Source organism: Erythrolamprus reginae, chromosome 3, assembly GCF_031021105.1.
Source record: "Erythrolamprus reginae isolate rEryReg1 chromosome 3, rEryReg1.hap1, whole genome shotgun sequence".
NCBI lineage: Eukaryota > Metazoa > Chordata > Lepidosauria > Squamata > Dipsadidae > Erythrolamprus > Erythrolamprus reginae.
Window position 1 is genome coordinate 30,525,770 of NC_091952.1, and position 12,946 is coordinate 30,538,715.

The 12,946-nt window shown below is 42.2% G+C and overlaps 1 protein-coding gene across 3 annotated transcripts in view; it reads left to right on the forward strand.

Moving 5' to 3' along the window:
• Positions 1-12,946, forward strand: part of STK4 (serine/threonine kinase 4) — an 83,750-nt gene that overhangs the window by 24,653 nt on the left and 46,151 nt on the right. For all 3 annotated transcript variants that reach the window (XM_070744712.1, XM_070744714.1, XM_070744713.1), the window contains exons 7-9: positions 2,763-2,900; positions 3,063-3,191; positions 5,558-5,741. In XM_070744712.1, the coding sequence (XP_070600813.1) occupies positions 2,763-2,900; positions 3,063-3,191; positions 5,558-5,741 (451 nt within the window). The remainder of the gene's footprint in view (positions 1-2,762; positions 2,901-3,062; positions 3,192-5,557; positions 5,742-12,946) is intronic.

Below are 12,946 nucleotides of genomic sequence, written 5' to 3' on the forward strand. Positions count from 1 at the left end.
AGCGGACGCTGCCTTCGGCAGAAGGGTACTCCAATCCGTTATCTCACACGATAGCAATCTAATCCCTCCCTAGGGACCATCTCTTGGGTATGTCCCATGTGACTGCTGGACCCGCTCCTTCAGTACGGAGAATAGGCGTTGATTGCTTACCTGAACGCCTCTTCTCGTACGGTGAGCGGGTACAGCAGTCACTTCCCGCCCTTGTATGTGTCTTCTTTACCTTCTATAATCCTTTTTCCTCTAACAATAAGAGTTGAACACTACAGAGCTTCACAGCTGAGCCTAGTCTATGGATTCGCGAATTCTGGGGAAGGGGCGGATCCGGCAAGCTTTTTTAACACTAGGCTCAGTTCCACCGGATTGGACATGAGCAACCCATGTGACTGCTGTACCCGCTCACCGTACGAGAAGAGGCGTTCAGGTAAGCAATCAACGCCTATTTAATGCACTAGTAAAATTGAGCGCATAGTTCTCATTAACTTTGGTTTGATCCTACTTTGCTAGCTGTAGTCTCTAAGCACCAGCTTAATAAAATTCTAGATGCATGATGAGGTTGCTGTGTAAAGTAGATTTGCTTAACTTTTGCAGGTATAAAACAAAAACTAAATTTGATTGCTTAATATGTCTATACCCCATATGCTTAATAACTTCTCCCATCATATTAAAAAATAGAAATTACTGCCTACACTTAGAATATCTATAGCTATATTCAAATATTTTTGCAGTCTGCTTGAAGACTCAGGTTTCCTTCCTTTGTGATCAGCAGTACAGGCAGTCTCGTTGAATGACCACACATTTTAGGGGTTAAATTCACTTACCTTCCCTACAAATGTGCATGCGCCACAGCTTCACATGCACAAAGCATTTTGTGCATGCACAGATGTTGAAAATCATTGCAAAAAAAGAGACATGATGTGTTGATGTGGTTATGATTTGGTGCTTGGCATTCAGCTTGCAATTACAATGTCACAATGTCCACAGTCGTGTGATTGCCATTTGCAATCTTTATTGCCAACTTCGGACAAGTAAAAGTCTATGGAGAAGCTAGAAGGAGATTGCAGGTGGTGATCATGTTACCGCAGGATGCTGCAACCATATGGGATTTACCTAATGCTTGGAACTAGGACGGTTGCAACAGCTATTGTTGAATCAGTGTGGTCATTTGATACTGCGTATTAAGATTATATCACATTGATGGAGTGCAGGTCTCATTTGCCATACAGGAAGTGAGGACTACGTGCATAAGTGAAACATCTGTGTGAAACATAAGTTTTCTTAGAGCAGAGATCTTCAAAATTGGCAACTTAAAGATTTCTGGACTTCAACTCCAATAATTCTCCAGCCAAGAGAGTTGAAGTCCATAAGTCTTAAAGTTGCCAAGTTTGGAGACCCCTATCTTAGAGAATAAAAAGTTTTATCATTTTCAACCATTTTAAATAAGAACATAAGAAGAGCCATGTTGAATCAGGCCAAAGCCCATCGAGTCCAGCATTCTGTGTCACCCAGCGGCCCACCAATTGTACATGGGGATCTTCAGCAGAAAGAGATGACAAAACCTTCCCTTTTCCTTGACCCCCAACAAATGGTATTCAAGGGAATCCTGCCTGCCTCAACCAACATACAGGCAGCACTTGGACTTCCTACAGTTATTGGACTCAATAACTAGGAAGTTGGATTCAGTAAAGTTCAAAGTTATTTGAATGCAAATATGTAAAAGTAGCCCATGTTGAAATATATTGTGCTGTCGCTAATTACAGGTAGTCCTCGACTTTCAACCATAGTTGAGCCCAAAATTTATGTTGCTAAGTGAGGCATGTAAGTGAATTTTTCCCCATTTTATGAGCGACCTTGACGCATTTCATAAGCGAATCACTGTAGTTTTAAGTTAGTAACACTGTTGTTAAATGACTCTGGCTTCCCCATTGACTTTGCTCATCAGAAGGTGGCATAGGGAGATTAAATGACACCAGCATGTTGCAACTATCATAAATATAAACCAGTTGCCAACCATCTGAATTTTGATCACATGGCCATGGAGATGCTGCAACAGTTTTAAGTGTGAAAAATTGTCATAAGTCACTTTTCTTGGGGCCATTGTAACTTCGAACGGTCACAAAATGAAATCTTGTAAGTTGAGGACTATCTGTATAATGAAACAGAGGATGAAAACCACTAGAACAGCTTTTTCAATCTGGGCGTTTCAGATAGTTGGAGAGCCGTTGCATTTAATATGTTGGGGAAGAATAAAGGAATGTCAAGCTTTCAGCCTTATGCTCTGAACCCGGACATTGCCATCCTTTAATATTTTCTGCAAGACCAAGAATGACATTTATCAGGGGTCCCCAAACTTGGCAATTTTAAGACTTGTGGATTTCAACTCCCAGAAATCTCTAGCCAGCATAGGGGGTTGAAGTCCACAAGTTGCCAAGTTTGAAGACCTCTGTTATCAATGGACCCATTTCACATCTGGGCAGGGTTTGGGTTCTTGAGAAAGTTTGGTATTTTAAAAAAAACTATTTCAGGATTAATACTATAATTTGTATCTCATTCCAACTTCAGTTTGGCAGAAAATTGTGCCATTAGTTTTTAATAGTTGTGATTAGAAAAATAGCCACATGTAGTTGTAGTCCCATTTTTGACCTACAGAAAAATGATAGGGAAGCTTTGGCCCTTCGGGCTCTTGTAAGTATTTTTCTTGTGTATCTATTTTTTGCTTAGTTACAAGATGAGCAAAGGGTGAAAACCAATATTGTCATTTGCAGGCAATTTTCATGATTCCAACAAATCCACCACCAACATTTCGAAAGCCAGAACTATGGTCAGATGAATTTACAGATTTTGTAAAACAGTGTCTTGTGAAGTGTCCAGAACAAAGAGCCACTGCTACACAGTTGCTTCAGGTTAGTATCTGCTATTGTGGAATGGAAGGAAATATGGAGCTCTTCCCTCCACATGCAGTTAGTTAATTCTCTTTAAAATTGCATTAACATAATATTGGGTTCTGATTTTTTTCCCTCCTGCTTTTAACTTTTGTGTTAAAAATTAATATCTGTTTTTTTTAGCACCCATTTGTAAAAAATGCCAAAGGAGTCTTCATCTTGCGAGATATGATTAATGAAGCAATGGATATTAAAGTAAAAATGCAGCAAGCTCAACAGCGGGACATGTTTCATGATGATGAAGAAAATTCAGTGAGTGCTAAAGCCATAACGTTTTTTGTAGTACCCTGTTTCCCCGATAGTAAGACACCCCCGATTGTAAGACGTATCGGGGGTTTCAGGGGGGTCGGCTAATATAAGCCGTACCCCGAAAGTAAGACATATGTCTTACTTTTGGGGAAACACGGGGGTATTGCCGGGGGGGGGGGAGCCCGATGACGTCGCTTCCAAACTCCCCGCGCGTCCCTCGCCTTCGCCTCGCCGCGGCGCCACCGCCTCTTCCCGGCTTGGCAAAGCGAAGGACGGTGCTGGTCCGAAGCGAGCCGAGCGGGCGGCGGCTTGCAGCGAAGGCACTCGTCCCAGCAACCGAGTCCTGCTGAGGCTCGGCTGCAAGCGGCCAGTGAGGCCGACCAGCTCCGAGGCGAGCGGCCGGAGCTGCGCCCTCCTTCGCCCGCCTCCTTTCCGGCAGGCAGGTGGGGCTGCCCAACTGCGCAGAGCGGCTCCTCCCCTCCAGACACACGCTTCCACGACACGCGTCTGTGGCTCCACGCGTGCACGCCGCTTGGAGCCCTGAGGTTGAACTTGGAAAAGGGCTCACGAGGCTCCTGTCCCGCGGCTGCCCTTCTGGACTCTGGGGAGATGCCTTCGGGAACGCGACCCTTTCAATTTTTTTCCAATGTAAGACATACCCCGAAAGTAAGACATAGTGGGGCTTTTGGGGGTAAAAAGAAAGTAAGACACTGTCTTACTTTCGGGGAAACACGGTAGCATTGTAAACTCTCTTTTTCTGTACTGTTCACTCTATTGTTTAATATTTTATTTATTGCTAGTATTTGTACGCCACTCTGTTCCAATCAGTTCTGAGTAGTATGTAACCTGAAAATTTAAAAACAACACAGTTTAATTTAGAATAGAATAGAATAACAGAGTTGGAAGGGACGTTGAAGGTCTTCTAGAAAATAAAAATCTGGGTCTCTCTTCCAGCAATTTGTCTCCTTGTAGCTAGTTTCATTTTCAGTTTAGCACTGGCCCAGCCTCAAATCAATTGGAAACTTGATAAAGATTTGCTTGCCTTAACAGGCTCCTCTTTTTGCTGGAAAGAGGTAAATTGCTGGGTGGCAGAGGCCAAAGTGTGGGGGTGGCTGGGGGGGGACTACATTCAGTGTATAAGATGCACCCAGGTTTTCACCTTTTTTGGGTGTGTGTGTGTAAATAGGTGTGTCTTATACTCCAAAAAAATATGGGATATCAACATCTTAGCTAAGTTTGCTTTTTTCTTCTATTTTTATTTTCTAAATATGGAAGTCGTTTTAGTGATCTTCGTTGATTTTTCTAACAGAGAGGTTAGAATTTTTTTTAAAAAGTAGCATTTGCTGTAGGTTTGCTGCTCTTTTTCGTTTTAGCCTTCCTAACATTGTCTGTGGCTCATTTTGATATATTGAAGTCGGTTGAGTAGGAACGTGGTTGCTCTGTTACAAATGTTCCTTTGCAGTTGATTAGATATACTTTTAATTTCTTAATATCCCTAGCTCCCATGCTTTGTATTCTTGATGTTTAATGACAAAATTGTGTGCCATCAAGTTAGCATCAGTGATCACAGATCAATTTCTTCCAAGATGATTTGTCTTCCAATAGTGTACCCATTGCCACTTTAATTTCAACCACGTTTCTGGAGGTCATCCCCTTGTTTTCCCTTCCAGTAACAAAATAAATCTCATGATGGAATATTTTACTCTTCATTTGTGGCCAAAAAAAGAAAATAAATTCAGGTAATCCTCAACTTACAACAGTTCCAAGTTACAACAGACTTGTAACTGACTGTTCCAAGTTACAACAGAAGTGAAAAAAGTGACTGACAACCATTTTTCACAGTTACAATCTTTGTAACATCCCCCATGATCATATCAAAATTCAGAGGATTGGCAATCGGTTCATATCTTTTGACCGTTTCTGTGTCTTTGGATCATGTGATAAACTTTTGCGACCTTCTGACTAGCAAAGTCAGTTGGGGAAGTCAGATTCACCTAGCAGCCGGGTTAGTAAGTTATCAACTACAGTGATTCATTTAACAACTGTGGCAAGAATGGGTCATAAAATGAGGCAAAACTCACTTAACAAATGTCTCACTTAACCACAGAAACTTTGAGCTCAATTATGGTCGTAAGTTAAGGACTATCTGTCTGATGTTGTTTGATGAGTTTTAGAAGTATGTTTGGAAACAAGGCCCACATTCTTGCTTCACTTCTGATTTAATGGTAATTGAATAACCATGATAATTAATAATAATAATAATAATTTATTAGATTTGTATGCCGCCCCTCTCCGCAGACTCTTGAACAATTCTAGATGACTGGAATTGCTTTACTTAAGTTAGACGTTTTTCTTCTCTCTCAATGTAGGAAGAAGATGAACTTGATTCGAGGACCATGGTTCGAGCACGGGGACAAGAGACGGGGACAATCAGAGCTGCTTGTGGAATGAGCGAAGGTGCCAATACCATGATAGAATACAATGACACTTTAGCATCACAATTAGGAACCATGGTCATAAATCAAGAAGATGAAGATGAGGGAACCATGAAAAGTAAGTGCTTTTTAAAAGTACAGTGGTACCTCTACCTAAGAATGCCTCAACTTAAGAACTTTTCTAGATAAGAACCCAGTGTTCAAGATTTTTTTTGTCTCTTCTTAAGAACCATTTTCTACTTAAGAACCCATCCGGTTTCCTGCCATTCCCCCTTTAATCCCGGCCATCTTGGGCTTTTCTGGGCTGCCAGAGGAGCCTTTCGGTGGCGCTTAAGGAGGCTTGGGCAGCCCAGGGCCAATGGAGGGAGGTGTGTGCTCCTCCTCGCTGCTTCAGAGTCCCTCTTTTTTTTTGTTTAAAGCCTTAAAGTTGGATTTTTTTGATTCCCCTCACCTCACCTTTTTCCTTTGGCAGCGACTGTCCTCCTCCTCTTCTTCTTCCTCCTCCTCCTCCCACCCAATGCTTTTACATTGATTCCTATGGGGAAAATTGCTCCTTCTTACAAACTTTTCTACTTAAGAACCCGGTCACAGAACGAATTAAGTTCTTAAGTAGAGGTACCACTGTATTCAGCGAAATCAGGAAAAGGGATGCTCAGCAATTCAATATAGAAAAAAAAATTCAAAATATTTCCAGTAAAGGTGATGATTCATGAAAATCACCTACTTCTGCTAGGTAAAAAGAACTTCCTTGTTTTAGAAGGAGGTACTAAGTAACTGCTTGTCACACTTGGATGCACAAATTTAATTGGTCTAGGAGAACACCCTATGAACGAACGTTTTATGTAGCAATACTGTACAATCAATATGATGCTAGCTGTTGAATAGAATCATTTAATGTATATATTGTGAACAAATTTAGAATTTTTAATGCCAAAATGCACCCAAAACATCTGATTGGGTTTATCTACAAGTATATATGGTAAACACTTTTTACAAGTACCTGTATTTTCCAAAGATGCAGGTAGATAACTGACCCTTTAACTAAAGTGCTCTGAAAAATGCAGGACAGCTTAATGGCACATTCGTGATACATTTTGATTAAAAAACTGTTATCCACAGATGGGTTTATAACTGAGCAGGCATTGTAAGAACAGTGTTGTTATTATAGTAAAACATTATTTTTCTCAGTTTAATACTAGCACAGCAAATGGCCCCAAAGGACCCTTTCGGGTGATCAGGTTATATTTCTCAAATATCAGCCATCTCAAAGTGCTAGCGAGAGGGACTATATTTGAAACACAGATGTTTCTGGGATATTAAGTGTCTTCTGGCAACCGGGTTTGAAAAGCATCAGCTTGTAGTTGTCATTGCTGCCATTATATGAATTTGAGGTATGATGGAACTGAAAGGGTTCTGCCACTATCCTATATCCCATCCTAACTGGCTAGGGGAGGGGCAAAGATTTAGTATTTTGTGCATGATGTGACTGTATGTATGTTTTTTATATTGGGGTTCCTTGCTTCTAGATTTTTAAATGTACAACTGTTATTTTAAATTCTAATTATTAGATTTGTCATTATATATTGTTTTTATCACTGTTGTGAGCCGCCCCGAGTCTGCGGAGAGGGGCGGCGTACAAATCTAATAAATAATAAAAAATAATAATAATGGCTTTTGGGGCGCACCAGTAGCAGACAGTCTGCTTTGTATGTTTGTGGTTTCAAATTACAAAACTAATTGGATAATGTAGTTAGTTGCTGCTCTAACTTCCTGTGGGCTGTTATAAGTTATTTTCCCCCACATAGTTTGGATTCTTCTGATTATGTCTTTCCATGGGAACGTTTTAGAATTTTGTTCTTTTGACCTCAATGGTTTTTTGAAATGACAGTCATGCTCATATTTATCTTACTCAATGATTGGTCTTTCTGTAGTGGGTTTTATTACTATGAAAACAAAGATTAAAAAAAGATTTAGTAATGAGTAAAATGTGTAGTTGTATCTGCTGCTTTCTGTTTGAACATATTGAAATGTTAATACCATTGTATAAATGAAAATGAAGTGAAAATTCGAAGTAATATTTTACTCCCATTATATTGTTCATATTCCAAAAAAATATACTGCTCAAAAAAATAAAGGGAAGACTCAAATAACACATCCTAGATCTGAGTGAATGAAATATTTTCATTGAATATTTCATAGAAACATAGAAGACTGACGGCAGAAAAAGACCTCATGGTCCATCTAGTCTGCCCTTATACAATTTTCTGTATTTTATCTTAGGATGGATATATGTTTATCCCAGGCATTCAGTTACTGTGGATTTACCAACCACGTCTGCTGGAAGTTTGTTCCAAAGATCTACTACTCTTTTAGTAAATTAATATTTTCTCACGTTGCTTTTGATTTTTCCCCCAACTAACTTCAGATTGTGTCCCCTTGTTCTTGTGTTCACTTTCCTATTAAAAACACTTTCCTCCTGGACCTTATTGAATCCTTTAACATATTTAAATATTTCGATCATGTCCCCCCTTTTCCTTCTGTCCTCCAGACTATACAGATTGAGTTCATGAAGTCTTTCCTGATACGTTTTATGCTTAAGACCTTCCACCATTCTTGCAGCCTGTCTTTGGACCCGTTCAATTTTGTCAATATCTCACTTGCACGACTATTCCATTTGCACAACAGCATGTGAAATTGATTGTCAATCAGTGTGGATTCCTAAGCGGACAGTTTGATTTCACAGAAGTTTGATTTACTTGGAGTTATATTCTGTTTTTTAAATGTTCCCTTTATTTTTTTTGAGCAGTGTATTTCTACTACTAGAAAACCAGACCTGCAAAGTAACATCTGGATGACATGATAATGTCTCTCGAGGGGGTTAGGGCTAAACATTTTTTCCAGTTTGCTGCACTTTGAAATGCTTTTTATGGTGAGAAAGAAAGGAGGAGGCTTCTAGTGCTATCATCAATTTTTACCATAAATGTCTGACTTATCTCACTCTCTGCTGCCATATTATGGTGGTAAGATTTCAGTCTTTTTTTAAAAAAGAAAAACATTTAGTGTGTGTGTGAGGATCAAAATAGTGGAGGCTTTCCCTCTACTTGCATTCCCATTTCTTTAGAAGAAAAGAAAAAATAATATTTCTGAAATTTGGCTTGTTTGCCATAGACGTTTGAAAGATCATAGATAGATATCATAGATTTCATTTCTATGGAAATGAAGTTCTGAGGGCTCTTCGTTGTTTAGAAGTGCAAGAGGCTAAATAATCAGACCTGAAAAAAAGTCCAAAGCTCAAGAAACCAGAGCATCTTGTAAGTTCAAGCTTAAGGAGACATAGACATTTGAAGAACAAATCATCCCTTGAAAAGGGGCTTATTGGGAATTAGTCCTTATTGGGAGAGTTTCCTTTTTAAAAAATATAATGATTGATGCCATAAAAATGGTCTCAGCAGCTCTTAGTAAGGCTCAATTCTAAACAATAATAAAGAAAAACAATAGTTGTGATTATTAAGAGACCAACCAACCACAATTTGGTACATACCGGTACTTTAGTTTATTGGTTGTTGTCTCAGCCAATTCTGCATGGTTAAATTATAGATCAATAAACCTAGGAAATCAGATTGAGAAAATATTGACTAAACTAACCATGCACAATAGGGTGAAATGGACACAGACTAGTGTGTTTCTTGATTTACCCATATCCCAACTTGCAAAACTAATAGTGATCATGAGTTCTGCTTTGAATTCTATCTTGGTGCTGTCATATCTCCTTGAATATCGGACAGGTATTTTGGATTCTCTACTATATGTTGATTTTGTTTCAAGTTTCATGAATTCATGACCTGATTTTTGGCCCATGTAAAGCCGAATTGATGCCAGAGACTGGCAGCTGGATTATTCATCTTCTACTCAGGTTATTCTATTTTGCACTAATTTTTTGAAATATTAATCAACTGACGTTGAATAACTACCGTGTTTCCCCGATAGTAAGACCCCCCCGATTGTAAGACATATGGGGGGTTTCAGGGGGGTCGGCTTATATAAGCCATACCCCGAAAGTAAGACATATGTCTTACTTTCGGGGAAACACGGTAGATAAACGGTATTGCGGGGGGGGGGATGACATTGCTTCCAAGCTCCCCGCGCGCCCCTCGCCTTTGGTCGCCGCGGCGCCACCGCCTCTTCCCCTGCCGAGGCTCAGCTGCAAGTGGCCAGCGAGGCCGATCGGCTCCGAGGCGAGCGGCCGAAGCTGCGCCCTCCTTTGCCCGCCTCCTTTCCGCTCGCCTCGGAGCCGAGCGGCCTCGCTGGCCGCTTGCAGCTGAGCCTCGGCAGGGGAAGAGGTGGTGGCGCCGCGGCGAGCGAAGGCGAGGGGCGCGCAGGGAGCTGCCGGAAAGGAGGCTGGTGAAGGAGGGCGCAGCTCCGGCCGCTCACCTCAGAGCCGATCGGCCTCGCTGGCCGCTTCCCCTGCCGAGGCTCAGCTGCAAGCGGCCAGCGAGGCCGAGTGGCTCCGAGGCGAGCGGCCGGAGCTGCGCCCTCCTTCACCAGCCTCCTTTCCGGCAGCTCCCTGCGCGCCCCTCGCCTTCGCTCGCCGCGGCGCCACCGCCTCTTCCCCTGCCGAGGCTCAGCTGCAAGCGGCCAGCGAGGCCGCTCGGCTCCGAGGCGAGCGGCCGAAGCTGCGCCCTCCTTTGCCCGCCTCCTTTCCGCTCGCCTCGGAGCCGAGCGGCCTCGCTGGCTGCTTGCAGCTGAGCCTCGGCAGGGGAAGAGGTGGTGGCGCCGCGGCGAGCGAAGGCGAGGGGCGCGCAGGGAGCTGCCGGAAAGGAGGCGGGCGAAGGAGGGCACAGCGGCGGCCGCTCACCCTTTTTGACTGCCCATCCACCCCTTGACCTGCCTTTAGCCAGCCAGCCGAGCGTCCGTGTCGCCGCGGAGTTGGCCTCCCCTGCCGAGAAACATTGCCGGGAGCGGCGAGGGGATGCTCCCTGCAACCCGCCGAACGTCGAGGTCGGCGCCCGCCTCCTTTCCGGCAGCTCCCCGCGCCCGAAGACGAGCCGGCCCCGGTGCCCGGGACAATGTAAGACATACCCCCAAAGTAAGACACAGTGGGGCTTTTGGGGGTAAAAAGATAGTAAGACACTGCCTTACTATCGGGGAAACACGGTAACATTTATAATCACCATATCTCTGTATTCTAATTTAAATAAGGAAAAAGCCTAAGGTCTTAAGTGGTTCAGGGATTATTTCTTAAACCACTCTGAAAGTCTGCGTGCCCATCGTGTTCACCAGAAACTGGTAAAACAACTGTATTTCCAACATAATCTGGCTTCTATTTCCAGAGTTCTGAAAATAATTAATAATTTAATAATAATATTTTATTAGACTTTATTACACTCGGGATGGCTCACAACAGCAATAAAACAGTACAATACAAATCTAATAGTTAAAACTATGAGTAAAAACTCACTATCTTAAAAAAAAGCAATCAATACTATACAATCACAACCACACATAACTTTTAATGGTCAGAAAAGGGGATACATTAATTGTCCCAAGCCTGGCGACAAAGATAGGTCTTCAAGGTCTTGCGGAAGGCGAGGAGAGTGGGGGCAGTTCGAATCTCCGGGGGGAGTTGATTCCAGAGGGCTGGGGCTGCCATAGAGAAGGCTCTTCCCCTAGGCCCTGCCAGACGACATTGTTTAGTCAACGGGACCTGGAGAAGGCCAACTCTGTGGAACCTAATCGGCCACTGGGATTCATGCGGCAGAAGGCGGTCCCATAGGTATTCTGGTCTGATGCCATGTAGGGCCTTATAGGTCATCACCAACACTTTGAATTGTGTCCGGAAAGTAATCAGCCCGCGGAATGTTGACGAAACATGGGCGTATCTGGGACGATCCATGACTGCTCATGCGGCCACATTCTGCATGATCTGAAGTTTCCGAACACTCTTCAGAGGTAGCCCCGTGTAGATGCTTTCACTTTCATTAGTTCTATGATGAACTTTCATTAGTTCTATGATCCTTTCACTTTCATTAGCTCTAGTTCTATGATGGTGAATAGGTGCCACGCGGAGCCATATCTGCTGGCACATGAGCCGTTCCCGTAGCTCAGCTCTAGCACACATGTGGGCGCCTGTCAGCTCATTTTCGGCTCGCACAGAGGCTCTGGGAGAGCTTTTCTAGCCTCCAGGGGGACAGGAGGGGGTGTTTTTGCCCTCCCCAAGCTCCATGAAAGCTGGAGCCTAGGAAGGGTGAAAAATGGGCCTACCGGGCTCACTGGAAGTCAGGAAATGGGCACGTGGAGGGGTATTGAATGGCGTGGGCACACAAACGCATGCAATAGCACGCACGTCCATTATTTTGGCACCCGAGGGAAAAAATGTTTGCCATCACTGTTCTAGTTGAACAGGTGATTTGTCTCGTTTGATGGATGTTCTTTATCTTCCTTTTGTTTCCTCTTGCATTTTCTCACTTCTGTAGTTGCCTTTGTTGTATTTTATACTCCATACTTTTCTGTTTGCAGAATTTTTGGCTTTAGAGCTATAATGGCCGTGTATACTGTACTAAGGCATCCAGTTGCGTATGAATGTTGCTGATATTATGTTACTAAGAATGCTACTAAAATGGTGTAGAATGCATAATAAGTTGCGAAGCTTAATGGATAGCAAAAACAAATAAATATGCAGTTATCAGAATATGCCGTTGAGCTTAATACAAAATTTATGCTTTAAATAAGGAAAAGCTAGTGTGAATAACATAGTGGCACAGCTAGTGATATGTAGGACAGATATTAGAGGTGGTTACTACATAGAACATTTACAGATGCTTATACTACAGGCGGACATGGCTATAAAATGCTTGCTTGGACTGTTTTCTGCTTTGCCCAGATTGAGAACAAAGCATATGTTCTCAATAAATACTTACTTTCAAGTACATCATTGTAAGAAAGGAATTTAAGATGGAGTCTTTTGTCTTTTCTGCTGTAGGCAGATTTTTTTCTCCTTAAGTCCATGGTTTATTTTTGGAATTGTGTTATTTCATTTACAAAAAGGCTGGGGTTTAGATGAAAGAGGAGGCTCTTGATTTAAATTGTTTTAACTTCTATCCATGTGATTTTTTAATAAGCGATCAAATTTGCAACTTTCCACTCAGTTTTTCTTGGCTTATAGGATTTTTATTTCTAAATATGTGTGCATTCTGCATGAACTCTTCCTACTTTAAATTAATAAAGATTGTATTTAAGTTGTGAAGTTTTGTACAATTTTGTGTAATATTATCTGATTTTAGCAGAAAAGCTGTATGCAGTGGAGCATCAACTAACTACAGCAAT